The 14,950-nt window shown below is 35.4% G+C and overlaps 1 protein-coding gene across 1 annotated transcript in view; it reads left to right on the plus strand.

Annotated features, from left to right (window-relative positions):
* Positions 1 to 14,950, plus strand: part of si:ch211-158d24.2 (multiple epidermal growth factor-like domains protein 9) — a 54,473-nt gene that overhangs the window by 3,894 nt on the left and 35,629 nt on the right. Inside the window, exon 2 of the mRNA XM_007229367.4 lies at positions 7,508 to 7,706. Within this exon, the coding sequence (XP_007229429.2) occupies positions 7,508 to 7,706 (199 nt within the window). The remainder of the gene's footprint in view (positions 1 to 7,507; positions 7,707 to 14,950) is intronic.

The raw sequence follows: 14,950 nt of genomic DNA on the forward strand, positions 1-14,950 counted from the left end.
TTACAAATTTCACAGATTTATTGTTGTATTAATTTTTAATACATTTTACACCACTGCGTTTCAGTAAAAAAAAGGCATTACAAAACCACAATCCAACAATTATTGAACACAGAACTGTTTAACATCTCAGCAGGCACACCAACAAAGCACAACTCCTTTATCTCAGCAGTGCTATTCTAATAATTAATTTACTTTAGCAGTGCTACACATGTCACATCTGAGTGAAATTCACAGTGAGAAATGCAGCTAGTTTTTGGTAAACAAACGATTTAAAAAAGATTTTAAGGCTAAGTTACAGTACTTTCCAGGCCCTGTACAGCTTTTATCTTTTAGCTGGAAGACAGCTAGTTTTTAAAGAGGAGAAGTTAGTAATTATACTATGAGTGTTAAGTGATGCTGAACCCCATATTTCATTTTAGGAAACACTACAATATGACTTTAAATAAATTACTTATTGTTCAGTATGAATTATTCATTCTTTACACTGATTTGGCCAAACAGCAAAAGTGTTTTTGATTTTTGATTTTTTGTTCTTTAATGGCAAATTTGGTGCATTCCTAATCATTTTCTATTTCAACCCAAATGAGCCCATGGTGAAGTTTGTGTCACAGATTATTGTCCTTAAATTGTCCTTAAGCGACATAACCCGTACAGAACATCCTGAGTGCATTACAGGACAGTGTGTGAATGTGTTCTTTCTTCTGACCTTATTTTACAGAATGTAGGAGTGCTGGGTTACTGTTGGAGATAAAAATAGCACTTTTAAGTGTATTATTTGCTTCTACAGATCTGTTCCAACCATTTAATAATTAAAATGCTTTAATTAATGTTTTAGGTTCCATATGACCAGTTTTTACTTAATTTTTATACAATGAATTAAACTGATTTATTTATTTTTTTATTTTCTATTAATATTCAGACACAGCTTTGGACTCGTATGGGATAATGTCAGCCACAGAATTAGTATTATTTATTTTTTAGCTCCGTTAGACCTGCAATGTTACGGTTAGTAAATTCAGGCTGTGTGTGTGTTTTTTTTTTTTTTTTTTTTTTTTCAATTTAACTGGACAATCTTTAAAATATGCCCCAGAGCAGCAGTGGATAACAGTGCATGACACTATTGATTACAGTAAAACTGGATCAGGAAGTGTAATCAGAGCTCTCTGTGAGCTGTTGTGTTTCTAAAACTGTATAAAATAAGTTAAAATCTGTCTTTATATTGTTTTATGAGATGCAGCACCTTTTATTTAGAGAGAGCCCACACCTTATATTCAAATTCTAATTTACTATACATGGCTTCATAAATTCTTGTTAAGCAACAAAAGGTCCAAAATATACATCACTCAAGGACTAGGCCTGTCACGATAATTACATTATTGACTTATCGTACAATAAATGGACATGACCTCAATAATATTTAATAATTGTGATTGAGTCTATTGTGTTTATTTGTATGTTTGTTCACATATATACAGTGAATATAAACAGTGAGCAGTATTTTAGCCAGTCATGCAGTGACCAATTAGTGCTTCAGTAACTGTGACTCCACCTACACACTGTGGACTGCAGTAGCTGAAGGAAAAAGTATATATTTTCCAAACTATGATTAATTTAAATGTTTTTGTTTTTAAAAGGGTATAATTGTTTTTTGTTTTGCTATTCTATTATTAATATATTATATCAGTGGCATTTAAATGATCTTAAAATGACATTTAATATTGATTATCGCAATCATTTCTGGACGATATACTGTTCACAAAAATTGTTATTGTGACAGCTATAGAAACTGGGTTTTGTCCGTATTTGCGTTAAAAAAGTGATGCATTGATGCATTTCTAATTAATGCATCTAACTGATGCAAATTTAATGAAGAATAGTATTGTCCAACATTGCAAAGGACGTTCTGTATATTCGTTTTGTGGGTGCGAACATGCACTTGTTTGTTGCAGGTGTATTTAACTGATTTTCAAATGGTGCGCATCTAAACTATGTGATGGAAATTTATTTGATGGTGAAAAAATTGCAAAATTTATAAAAACCAGGCTCCGAGTGGTCCAGCGGGCTAAGCGCTGCCACTATGATCAGGAGATCGCGGGTCCAAATCCTGTTTATATAGCTTGCCATTGGCTACCGGAGCCCTGAGACAGCACAATTGGTCTTGCTCTCTCTGGGTGGATAGATGCCGCTTCAAAGGGTGATGTTGCTCAGCACGAGGTGTCTGAGCTGATGTATCAGAAACGAGTCGCTGTGCTTTTTCCCCGAGCGCGCTGTGATGCTACTCTGCAATGCTGCATCAGCAGCAGTTGAAAAAGAGATGGTGGCTGACTTCACATGTATCAGAGGAGGCATGTGTTAGTCTTCACCCTCCTGGTGTTGGGCCTTCACTAGTGATAGGGTGCACAGCAAAAAACTAAATCTAAATTTAAGGCAATAAATCTTATTTTCTTCTCTGATAAGACTTTCTGTCTTACTAAGCATTGTAAGTGTTAGATTATTTTGCTTATTTTAGGGATAATTATCTTAATCATTCTTACTTAGAATTTGCCTCTTTTTAAATTAATTTGAACTCAAAATAAGCACAATCAAGCAGCAATCAAGTTATTCTGATTCTTGTGTCCAAAAAAACAGTGACTTTTTTTGTTTTTGTGTTACTTCACTCATTTTGAGACTTTGCCATTTTTCTAAGAAATCTTACTAAGAAAATTTTGCTTACCCCATTGGCAGATTGTTGTGCTTAATATACATATATTTGTCTTAATTTGCGTATATTTTGTCTAGTTTTTGCCAATGGATTTTTTGAAGTGTGAGTCCTAATGAGTGGGTTGGGTAATTGGCCATGTAAATTGTAGAGAAATGGAGAAAAATAATAAAATAATATTAAAACAAAATTTATGAAAACCTGCACAAAACAGGTATAGTTTTCAACCTTTAGCCAAATGTTTATTTTTTATTTTCTTTGCGTTTTGTGCATCCCTAACATGAATTGTTTAATCCACAAAAACAAGGCTACACAAATATATCTAATATATCTAATATATCTAATATATACTAAATATATCTTCTTCTACTCATATAAACACAGTCAGAGTTCAATATAATTAAAAAGACAGATGATTTAGGGTTTATACACTATAGCGACTCGTCATGTCATGTTAGGTTTCAGTATGGTGGAAGAACAACAACAGCCCTGACCTCAGCTCAGCCTCCTAATACCCTCACTTCATAATGCCTCAATCATGTTTTCATTATTATTATTTTCAGATCCAGAGGACAAACCTGGTTCCCAGACAGTAACCTCATTTACATGGAAGCATGTGTGTGTATGTGTGTATAAGCTGTAAGCAGCTTAGCGGGTCCCTCCGTGGCCCCCCTTAGGGCCAGGAGGTGTTTATTCAGACGCTCGGCGTGTGCTACTGGGTGTGTCAGTGTGGCGCATACTGATGAGGTGCCTTCTCTTCAGCAGGTGTGCTTTCAGGTGACCTTTAGGGGAGTGTTGAATTAGTTCAAAAGAACTGATAGAAACTTGAATCCTAAAGTATTTGTGACATTTCTGAGCTTCAGGTTTGTAGAATTCATGTTGCCGCTCTTAGATTTATCTTGTGTGCAGTAGGTTTTCAAATCTTGGGCTGAATCAGAAGATCCTGGATGAAGAACAGAATTTTGCCATTTCTTTTCACAAATGCGTAATAAATGTAGATTAAATTTATTTTTTCAAAACTATAATGTAGGAATAGTTCATTAACACAACATTTTAACGCTTAATTTAAAGCACAGTGTGACTTAATAAATATATACATTAGCAAAATAAAACAATTGCCCTCAGTAAAAATAAAAATTACCTTTTCAATGTACAAACAGCACTCACTCTACCGAGCTAATGATTTGATCGCGTAATCAACGATCCTGTTTTAAATAAAAATCATTAAATAATGGTAATATTTATTGTTTTGAGTAATCTGCTAATACTAATGCATATTGTTTGTTTGTGAAAATATGATGATAAATATTTTGCATCATGCAATATTTTTACCATGTTGTTCAGCTTTAGAAGTTGTTATTCCATACCATCCTTATCCATTCATTTCCATTCATAGCCATCCATACTCATTCCCATCCATATCCATATTCATCTTTATCCATACCAACACAAGGACTGTGTGATATGGCCCTACAATAATATCACAATATTTCAGAGTATTTTGGCAATAACAATGCATACAAGGGATGTTCTGCTGAATCGGTGCCATTTCTGTCCCCAGGAAATTACATGTATAAATGTGCACACAAAATAACTCTAAAATACATTTTATTACTAAGCATAGTGTCTTGTACATTGACCTAATTGCAAAAATATTTAATTAATTAAATTTAATTAAAAAAATAATAAAAACAAATTTGTACACTGAAAAAAATAGCATTCGTTACCTGTCCCCACTCTCTACTTATAACTTAATTATAACCAAATTATTAAAACCCTTTAGAGATGTATTTTTTTTCGCATTGTTGTGTTTGTCCAAATCTGTAGTTATAGTCTGTATTTTCTGGGTGCTGCCATCTTGAAATGAAGATAGGTAGGATAGGGGGAAAAATTATTAAATAAAAATTTAATTCATGAAAATGCATGAAAAATTTCTCTATAATATTTATGATTTATGCAGGAATAATTTTGCAATCTTTTCTGGTATCCTACCTATACTTAGCCTTGTTAATGATGTAAAGACAAGCAACTCTATGCCCCTATTGCTAGCGTTGTTGGGAGCATTGTCTTAAAGCGCTGTATTTCGGAATGCTGGGGGTGAATAGAGGATGAGCTATTTGACAAAAGTTTGTACTTGGAGTCCAAGACCATTTCACACCAGAGTTCTCCTTTAAAAAATTCTTAAAATGTTATTTTGATACTTTTTTTTTTGATATGCAGAGAAAGAACAATTGCATGTTTTCAATGATAATAAAACCCTGCATCAAAGTGTTTCTCCTGAGTAACCCCAGTCTGACCTTACCCGGGTCAATACTCAGAATTAGAGCAGCGTAATTAAAAGGAAATCCCGGAAACTCTTTTTTTTTTTTCGATTTGTTTCTAATTACAATAGACCAGTAATGACCAATTCTTCAGCTATAGCTCTTTTTGCTGTTTTTTTTACTGCCCACTGCAGTCATAATTCCCTCTCCCTCATGCTGAAACTGAGCTTTTTGTGCTTAAAATAATACAAAAAAATGTGCTGCTCCAGTCCTACTGCCTTTTGTTTTATTGGTTAACAAACACAGCGTCGCTGCCAGACTGTCACAGTCCTGCTCTTCTGCATACTAAGGAGTCTTTCTCCCTCTCACACTGGAATTTGTCATGTTAAATTAATGAGGCATCAGAGAAACGGAGGCAGACTGCAGACTTTCATTCAGCATGACTAGCACAGATCAGCACGATGGAGAGGCGGGACAGGAATGTGCTGGAGAAACAACAAAAAACACAGACAGTTTGGAGGGGTGCTAGCATATGTCTTGTCTTGTATGTCTAGCATATTGTATGCCATACAGTGGGCTGTCTAGGGGAGGGATGGGGGGGGGGTGGAGATGATGGATGATGGTAGTAATGCTTTAATGTATAATATGGTGCAGGATATAATGGTACATTAAAGCAAAATATACAATTGTGGTATGACAAATTCTAGTATTTAATCACTGTCCAAAAAAAAATCTCTTAATAGTATTACGCAGGCCCGTAAGCATGAAACATCTGGCCCGTGAGGTTGTTTGAACTATAATAAACAATAATGAAAAATAAAATGCTTCTCTGGCAAGCTTTTGTTTACATTCCTCCCCTGTTTCTCTGTCACGCTCTGCCTGACCTTAGTTTTCACCCATTCTCGTTTTTCCCCCCGTTCTTGGGCTCCCAATCTTCTTATCGTGTCTCAATTGACTAGCCAGGGCAGCGATAGTGTGTTGGACTACGACCCTGATGACACGGGTTCGATCCCGCATGAGGAGAGGTGTGTTTATTTATTTATTTTTTTCCTTCCTTTTTGGGTTTACCTGCTTTGAATTAAACTGTTGTGCAATTGGGTTCAACAACCCTCTGGGCTAGAGAGCTACTAGTCTGTAGCACTCCATCCCATTACACTTCATTCTCCAAAACAGAATTTATTTTTGTGGCCCACCATGTAGTACATTGGAAAATATCTGGCCTGCAACCAAACTTAATTGCAGACCCCTGGTATAGCGTATTATATTAGGCTTGTACTATAAATCTTATTTCTTTTATTATTAGTGTGATATGAGTTTTTACCTGCGTTTTTACCTGTATTTAACAACAGAGTAAGCTCTTCACGTTGCAGATTGTTATCATGTGATTAAATGAGATTGAAGGTAGAGCGAGGTTGAGTGATGTAGGGGCTCACAGTGAATCTCACACCAACCTACTGGTTGTACATTCAACTGATCATACATTCCTAATATTTGTGAATGTGTGAGCTAGAGGTGTATAAAGCCTCTTCCAGAGCTGTGGAACAGTGAAAGGGCTGTGTTTTTTGGAAAGATGGCGCTACATCCAGTACTTTTGGTATGAGTTGTGGAGTTGGGGATAATGAGGTTAAGTGGTGATCATCCAACATGTTTCAAAATCTAGAAGAAAGCCTGTCCTGGACAGTAGAGACAGTTACTCAACAAAAGCAGAATAAACTCTTTTTTTTTTTTTTTTTTTTTTGTAATTCTTTATTTTTCTAGTGTGTACTTCGAATAATTGACTTTCACAATATACAATTTTGCTTTTATCATCACTTCTGATATCACAATATAACAAGGATTTATGAACACGGAGGATGCCTTATATTATTGTGCAATATAAAAATAACTATATTTTTGCACATTTTGACAACTGCAGCCTTATAGAAAATGTCATTTTTCCCATTATATATATTTCATTAACTATATTCTTCCATTCTTCCATTACTGGAGGATCAGGTATATGCCATTCTTTGGCTTTTACTTGCAATCAAACGAAGATTCCAGATTTGAAGAATATTCTATTTGATCCTATTGTGTGAGGACTAATCTCTCCTAAAAATAAAATATAAATGATATTAATATGTCCAATATTTTTTATAATGTATTGTGCAAATCTGACCAATAAGCCCTTAATTTTGGGCTTCCCCAAAATATATGCCAGTGTTCAGCTTCCTGATCAAAATGACCTGACATAGAATAAACACTTTTTCAGTACCCTTGATTGAATGACTTGGACTATTTGTTGCTATGTGGTGTTCCTTAGTGGTTGACAGGTGGCGGCTATGGAGTTGCTTAGTGATTGATGTGTAGTTGCTATGGTATGCCATGTGGTTGCTATTGTGTTCTTCGTGATACCCCATGTGGTTGGCTGGGTGTTACTAGTGCATTTACAGTATATCATTGTGTCATAATAAGCGTGAACACAGTTTTGCACCTCATTCATTCATCTCTAACCATCTCTCTCTCTCTCTCTCTCTCTCTCTCTCTTTTTCTCTCTCTTTCTCCACAGATCTGGTGTGTAACTGCAGTGTCGAGGGCACTCTAGAACCAGATGAGTGTGACCATGACACAGGGCAGTGTGTGTGTATGGTGGGCTACACCGGGCTGCAGTGTGAGGAGTGCGAAGAAGACCACTTCACCAACGGCACGGATGGCTGCCTGCCCTGCGGCTGCGATTCGTTCGGTGCGGTCAGTCCCCGCTGTGACAGGTGAGAAGCATTCTGGGTAATAAAGTCTATGTTTTAAAAAAACAAAGAAACACAATACTGTATAGCAAAAAAAAACACCACCTTTTTTAAGGTTCTTAGGGTTCCACGGTATATCATGGTATTTTTATTAATATAATTATTAATAAAATAATATATAACTATTTTTTGTTTTTGCATGACTTTTATATAGGTTTTTGAGTTACTGTACTGTTAAGAGTACGTAAACTATAAAACACTAAGGACGTAAATTATGACTTTGATTACTATTGGGTTTACTTTGTCCCACAAAATTACACAATATATGAAGGAATCAGAATGCAGTAGTAGAAAAACCGAAAAATGCCAAAACCTTATAACGGCTTCCTTTTTGATACAAAATATTTTAATATAAACAGACCCAAAATAATCAATATGTAAGTATTCGAAAGATTTTAGTCAAAAGCTCTTTTGCACAAGTAGGAAACAAGTTTAATATCAATTTACAAAATGTTTTTCCTGATGCCATTAGAGGCATTACAGTATTACAGTAACAAATACATTCAGTTCAGTGTACATTAAAATTATTATCCTTCAAGCTGCAGTATAAATATATTTAAAAGGGTCTTATTCTGAGTGAATAATTGTTGTTTGCTGTTGTTTTTTTTCTATTTTACTCAGATAAAAACTCATACAGTGAGGAGCAACAGCAGGAGCTTCTCAGATAAAGTGCTGTTCTTATTTCACTCCAGACAGGACAGAGAGAGACGAGCATTTGCCTTAACAGAGCTGAGCTTACAGTGTGTTAGCTTGTTATGGTAACTGGCTTGTGTTAACTAGCTAGCACTAACACCACCTGAACAAGTCCAGTTGTAGTGGTAAGAAGGTACTAGTTAAGAGTGTCTTCACACTTGGACCACTTGGGTCGAGTCATGGCTTCTTTTACATGCGTGAACATGAACTTTGGGCGATTTCACACCTGTAGTTTGTTTCTCTGGTAAGAATCAGTGTATTTCCACCTTGATTTGGTTTGTGTTCTCAATGGCAACAAACACGCACCAAAATGTGCCCCGACAAACCACACTAGAAAGTTGTCTCCTCTGATTAGTCACAGGCATGGGAGCAACAAAGTAAATACAACAAGAAGGTTCTGTGTTTCTGACCAGCACATATATTTGCGCAGTGTAAAGCTGTCTTTTAAATATAGTGGTTAATTTTTAGGAGTTACTGTACATATGCTGTTCAGTCAGAAAAAAAAGCTTACCATGGAGAATTACAGTTTGTTCTTAGTTGTAGTAATTATTTGGGTTATGAATCAGGTTAAACTGCACCTGAACAGCAGTTTAGCTCAAATATGAAGAATATATTTACTAGTTAATTCAGATTGGGACCGGATCAAAGTTTTGCTGCATGAAAAATAAAATAAGACAAAACTATATAACTATGCATGACATAATCACATTCCTGCTTTTGAGTGAAGTACACTAGCCATTAAATTTTTTGTAATGAAAAATATATCATTGAGGTTGCTGAATTCAACATAGCAAGGGTTTAAAATGTTAATAAGTCGTGGTGTGTAGAAATGTGGTCTGAGATGAGAGAATCTGTGTACAAATACTGTGTACATTTTTGTTTTCAAGCCTGTTTGTTAATACAGAAAAGTCAGCAACATGCATACTTGGGATAGCATTATAGTCTGTAAGTGTTTTTGGGTTTCAGGTTAAGGTTAGTATAGGTTTAGATATTTGCATTTAGAATTAAGGTTAGGGTTAGCGTGCACACCCCTGCTAAGCTGATTAACCCATATTTTAACAGCTTGTTCGGATCTGTTTGGATTGAACATCTTGGTGAACATGTAATTATTTAGTTCTACAATTAGCACCATGCTAATTGGTGGGGTATAAGCTTTTAGCAGCAATTACATTTAGCAGCATTAGCTTAGCATTGTAGCTCCAGTGCTAAAACTAAAGAAGCTAAACCTTTGATACCAACCATATCTTGTAGATTTAAATACATAGAAGGAAAATTGTGTTTCTTTTTACAACAATATCAATGAAGTTTAATAGAGCTTTAACATTTATATCTGATCCAGTGTCAGTTCTGTAGCTGTAAAGAGTTCGATTTTTTCCCTAGATTTGTGTCTAATAGAGGTAAATTCCATTAGAGCTGCTTCCTAATGTGATCCTACTTAGACTGTCTGAACCTGCCTCTCTGTCTGACACACACACACACACACACACACACACACACACACACACACACACACACACACAGAGTGAGTGATCTTTCCAATTAACACAGATTAGCCCTGCTTCCCTCCTTCTGCCACCCGCTACACTAATTCCGCCTCAGAGTGAGCTATGACTGAAATCCAAGAATTCCAGAAGTGATTTCCAGGGATTTCTTCCAAGAACAAAACAAAAAGCATGTTAGTAGAGCTGTGCCATATGGTATCGTACACAACACATCGTATTGTGACAGAGTAATATCATTATTTAAAGAATCTGTATTGTGATTAAAAGCAGTCTATTTTTTATTTTGAATCTTTAAGGGTATTATAATTGTATAATTGTTTATGTTTGCAGTTTATATGCCTGCATTAAGTATTAAATAATTGTGTTTTGCTAGATTATTATTTCTTGGTCCTTTACATTGTTTTTATATTATTCATATTATATTATATTTGTTTTGTTACATTAATATTATTGTATATTAATTTACATAATATTGGTAGGTTGTTTACAAAATAGACAACGTTTACAGATTTTTTTGTTGTGCAGTTCTATATTCTTGAAGGTGAGTGACATGGCCCTAAAACAATATCACAGTATTTTATGGTATTTTTGCGATAAAGCTCCTCTTGGTAATGTCAAAACACTGAACTAATTTTTTTCAAGAATACACTACTGCAACAAAATGAAAATTTTATTTTATTATTGCATACAATATAATATGGCACACCTCGAACAGAGATATTAAACAATACAAGAATTTGATCAGATTTGTAACAGAAATCAATAATCCACAATGTTATGATACTAATAATGCACTCCAAATATCTCTATATATCCAGGATTAAAGTAAAATAAATGATACTGGATCATTTAAATGATCTTGGACTAGATAAATGATCTAGTCTCTAATAGATATATAATATATAATATATATTTTTTGCTAAAAACAGTAAAAAGTAGTACCCTGATGTGATAATTAGGGATGGGTGATATGGCACAATATTTCAGGGTATAATATTGTTCACGATATTGCATTCGATACAATATGGCACAGTGTTCATTAATATCACCAAGAATATTTTACAAATTCCCTGAAATACTGTGATACTATTTTTAGGGCTGCAACTAGGGGTGAGCAATATGACCCTAAAATAATATCAAAATATTTCTGCCAAAACAATATTCTTGGCAATATATTATATATACAATATGTATATATATATATATATATATATATATATATATATATATATATATATATATATATATATATATATATATATATATATAAAACAAAAATAATGTAACAACAAGTATCTACCACAGAACTTTTCTTTATTGTCAAATTAAAAGCTATTATTATTCCTTCTAATTAAATTAGATATGGCATCACCCTAGCTGCAGTCAATAAATATTTTTACACATTATAATTTATTTTTCTTTTGATTTCTTTATTAGTCAAATATTATTTCTACCATGCCCTCCATTGCTTTAAAAATAAAAAAAAAACAGCTGATCTTGGTATTTAAATGCCCAGAAGATGTTTAAATGTGGAAAGTTCTGCTTTCAGCTTTAGTTTGAAAATATGTAATCTGTTGTGTTTGGGCACTTTTGGAGACACAAACCATGCTGAGTGTAAACTGTGTGAATAAACCCATTACCTCTCTACCTTTGTGTTTCTGTCCCCAGCACTTTAATATAGTGCACTGCTGTTACAAATGAATAATTAATCGACATGGAAATTTGGAGCCGACTAATCATTGCAATCCTAATCATTTTTATTATTTTAGGGCCTTATTGCTCATCCCTAATGTACCCCTAATGTAAAGTCTCTGCTCTGGTGGGGTGTTAGAGCTGGTTGGAGTGAGTGGTTTATTGTGCCGTGTGATGAAGTGGAATGTCTATGTCCTTACTGAGAAAGACACTGAGGGGTCACAAGGTGCAGTGTGCAGATTAAAGGAGCTCAGGAAGCAGCAGCAGGCTGCAGTGATCCGGCCGTGTTTTGGTACATTAGCACTTACAAGAGTAATTGGCTTTTATGAGGTCACCCCAATATGACCTTTTCCCTGTTTCCATATTTAACATAGAGCAAAGTGTGTGTAAGTTTTGTGGTGGGGGTTGCTTGCCACTAAAGAGAGAACCTCATATCTCATCTATGTTTGTAGAAGAAGGAGAATTTTTTTATATTTTTAAAAATGTATTTGCACAATTCAATGACTAAGGTGATTCCCAATTGTCGCATCAGTTTTATAATTTCTATTTAGCCCTGCTTTAGATTACTGAATTAGAGGTCTCTGAAGAAAGACAGGTTTTGGCTCTTGCTCATGAATATTCATACATGCAAATATATCACCTCTGACTGGCTAACAGCACTGCAGCGGAGACCGCCTACCTACCTTCCCTCACAGTCAAATTTACAGCTCTAAAACTCAAAGGACAAAATGCCGTGGGCTGAGCATAGGCTGCTCTATATCATAAATTCCGATGTGAAGGGCGCTCGCTTTGACCAGTGTTCTGTCGAGTTGTGCTACCTTGTCAAACCGTGCTTCCCTAGTGTATATTTAAGTTCTCGGTAAAATGCTAAATCAACCGGAGATTCGATTTAAACCTATTGTTACTTACACAAGATAGCTAATGCTAACTAGCTCTGTGAACAGGAGCTCCACCTCGAATCAAGGCGGTCCTGAGCCGAGGTGGGCGAGGCCATGAACTCACTAGTTGACGTAGACACCTAAAATCTCTTTGATCAACTCATATTTCTGAGGGTTTTCTTTTTACTAGCTACTGCAGACAAGGAAGGCTGAGAAACTGTTTAATATGCAGCATGTATATACAACTCAGAGAGACCTATAGTATTTCACAGAGAACAAGAAAAAATGGATTTTATTTGAAGCATTTAGATAATTTGCCTGTGTGAGAACAAACCAAACCGATAAGGAAAACGCTCCAATAAAAAAAAAAAAGAAAAAGAAAAAATGAACTACAGATTAAAAAATGCCCCAACATTTAACATAATCTCTCACCAAGATGTTTGCTGCCTAAAAGTAGCGCCTTTGAAATTTTATTACAGCAGTGTGTAGAGTAATTTAACACCCTCTTTTGTTAAAGACTTATTGTGAATCAGTTTACAAATCTGCCTGAGACATAACTGCATGCCGAGTTTGCAGCATCCAGCTGCTCTAATTGTGTGAATGTAATATATGTAGTGTTATTTTCTTGCACTTATGTTCGTAGTAGTATTGCTGCAATGCAGTCAGTAAAGCTTCAATTCACTACAGCCACTAGTATATAATTAGCCAGTATCAGAGCTGTTGATATGACGGTGGTAATATTGATATCTACGTTCTCTAGTATGTAATGGTTGTGAATGTGTGTATGTACGTGTGTGTAGGAGTGCGCGGGGGTGTGCATTAGAAGACGTTTCTTCCAGAGGGATGAAAATATCCTGGTGTGTGGGAGATAAATTGTCGTTGCTCTTTGTGCGGTTTTAAATGCTTTGAGTAAAAGTGACAGAGCGAGAGAGAGTGAGACTGCTTTCACTCCATCATCACCACTCTTTTACCAGGAACTCTTTCTGTTTATATTACATAAGAGCTCTTTATACGCTCTGATGATCCCTGTCCATCATCCAGCTAATATTCAGTCTGCTTTATCAGAATGAGGACACCAGAGTTTACACTATATTAGTATGCACTGTGATATTAATTATTTTGGAGTATTTTGCACTAAATTAACTTTCAATAGAAGTTTTATAAGCAAAATAGATCACAAGATAACAGCAACTTTACAGGAGAGAAAAAAAACTTCTAAACTTTCAATGGAAGAGTTTATTTCAGGTCATTTTGAAGAGTTTCTATTGGTCTGTTCATTAATAAATTTTGGCACAATGTAAGGGACAGTTGGTCCGTTTAAATTATGTAGTAAACTAAAAATCAACAAAAATGGAGATACTTGTTTTTCATTGGACAGCAACGAAATGAAGCTCAACATTTATGACCACCTCCTTGTTTCTATAGTCATTATTAATATTTTTACCTCCACTGATAATATGTGATGCTTTTATAGTCAGTAATTACAGACTGCAGTTCTTCTGTTTCTCTACATACTTTATTACCCTTGTTAATGATTTTAGGAGTGGATATCCCCGGTGAGTGCTGGTTAGGTGTGGTAGTGTTCGCAGCAGAGAGAAAATATTCCAAGCAAGATGAAGACAACTGTATTTTCTTTTATTAGCCAAGGTAAGCTCCAAACTAAACCATACAAGAGGAAGATTTAACAGAACTGAAACAGTGTGTGCTGAACTCTAAGTAGCAGCCAATTAGAAGCCCCTCCCCCATTAGATTGAACGCACCTGGTGCTCATTCCCTTAATTACGTCTCTGATTGGCTGCCTGGCTGGCCTTCCTAACAACCCTCCTTTCACCCTGTGAATTCTTCAATGCTCAGGACCCCTCAGGTCCACCACAGAGCAGGTCTCAGAACTGCAGTGATGCTGACATTGGTGGTGGTGTGTTAAGTGTGTTGGTTTTTGTTTGTTTGAATTGTGAATCAGACACAGCAGTGCTGCTGGAGTTCTTAAACACTGTGTTCACTCTCTGTCCTCCACTCTATTAGACACTCCTACCTAGGGGTGGGCAATATGGCCGTAAATTAATATCACAGTATTTCAGGGTGTTTTGTGAAAACAGTATTTTTGGTCATATGATGAAACATTACATTTGAAAAAAGATTATTTTAAGAATATACATCCACATAGTTGGGCACGTGCTTGTAAATGCACGTGTTGAAAGCTGTGCACCTCAGTCCAGCACAGTTTTGAGCAGATATTTCCAGTTACGGCTGAATTCACGCTTTTAATCCCAGAGAAACTCTCTTATTTAGCTTTAAAAAGCCATTTAAATGCCTGATTAAAGCGTCGATTACTGTTGTTTTGGTGACGTCATGGGCCATGTATTGCTTAATATCACAATATATATTGGTAAAAAAAGAATATTTGCAATGTAATTTTTTTCCAATATTGTGCAGCCCTAGTAGA

Source organism: Astyanax mexicanus, chromosome 12 (genome assembly GCF_023375975.1).
Source record: "Astyanax mexicanus isolate ESR-SI-001 chromosome 12, AstMex3_surface, whole genome shotgun sequence".
Taxonomy (NCBI): Eukaryota; Metazoa; Chordata; class Actinopteri; order Characiformes; family Acestrorhamphidae; genus Astyanax; species Astyanax mexicanus.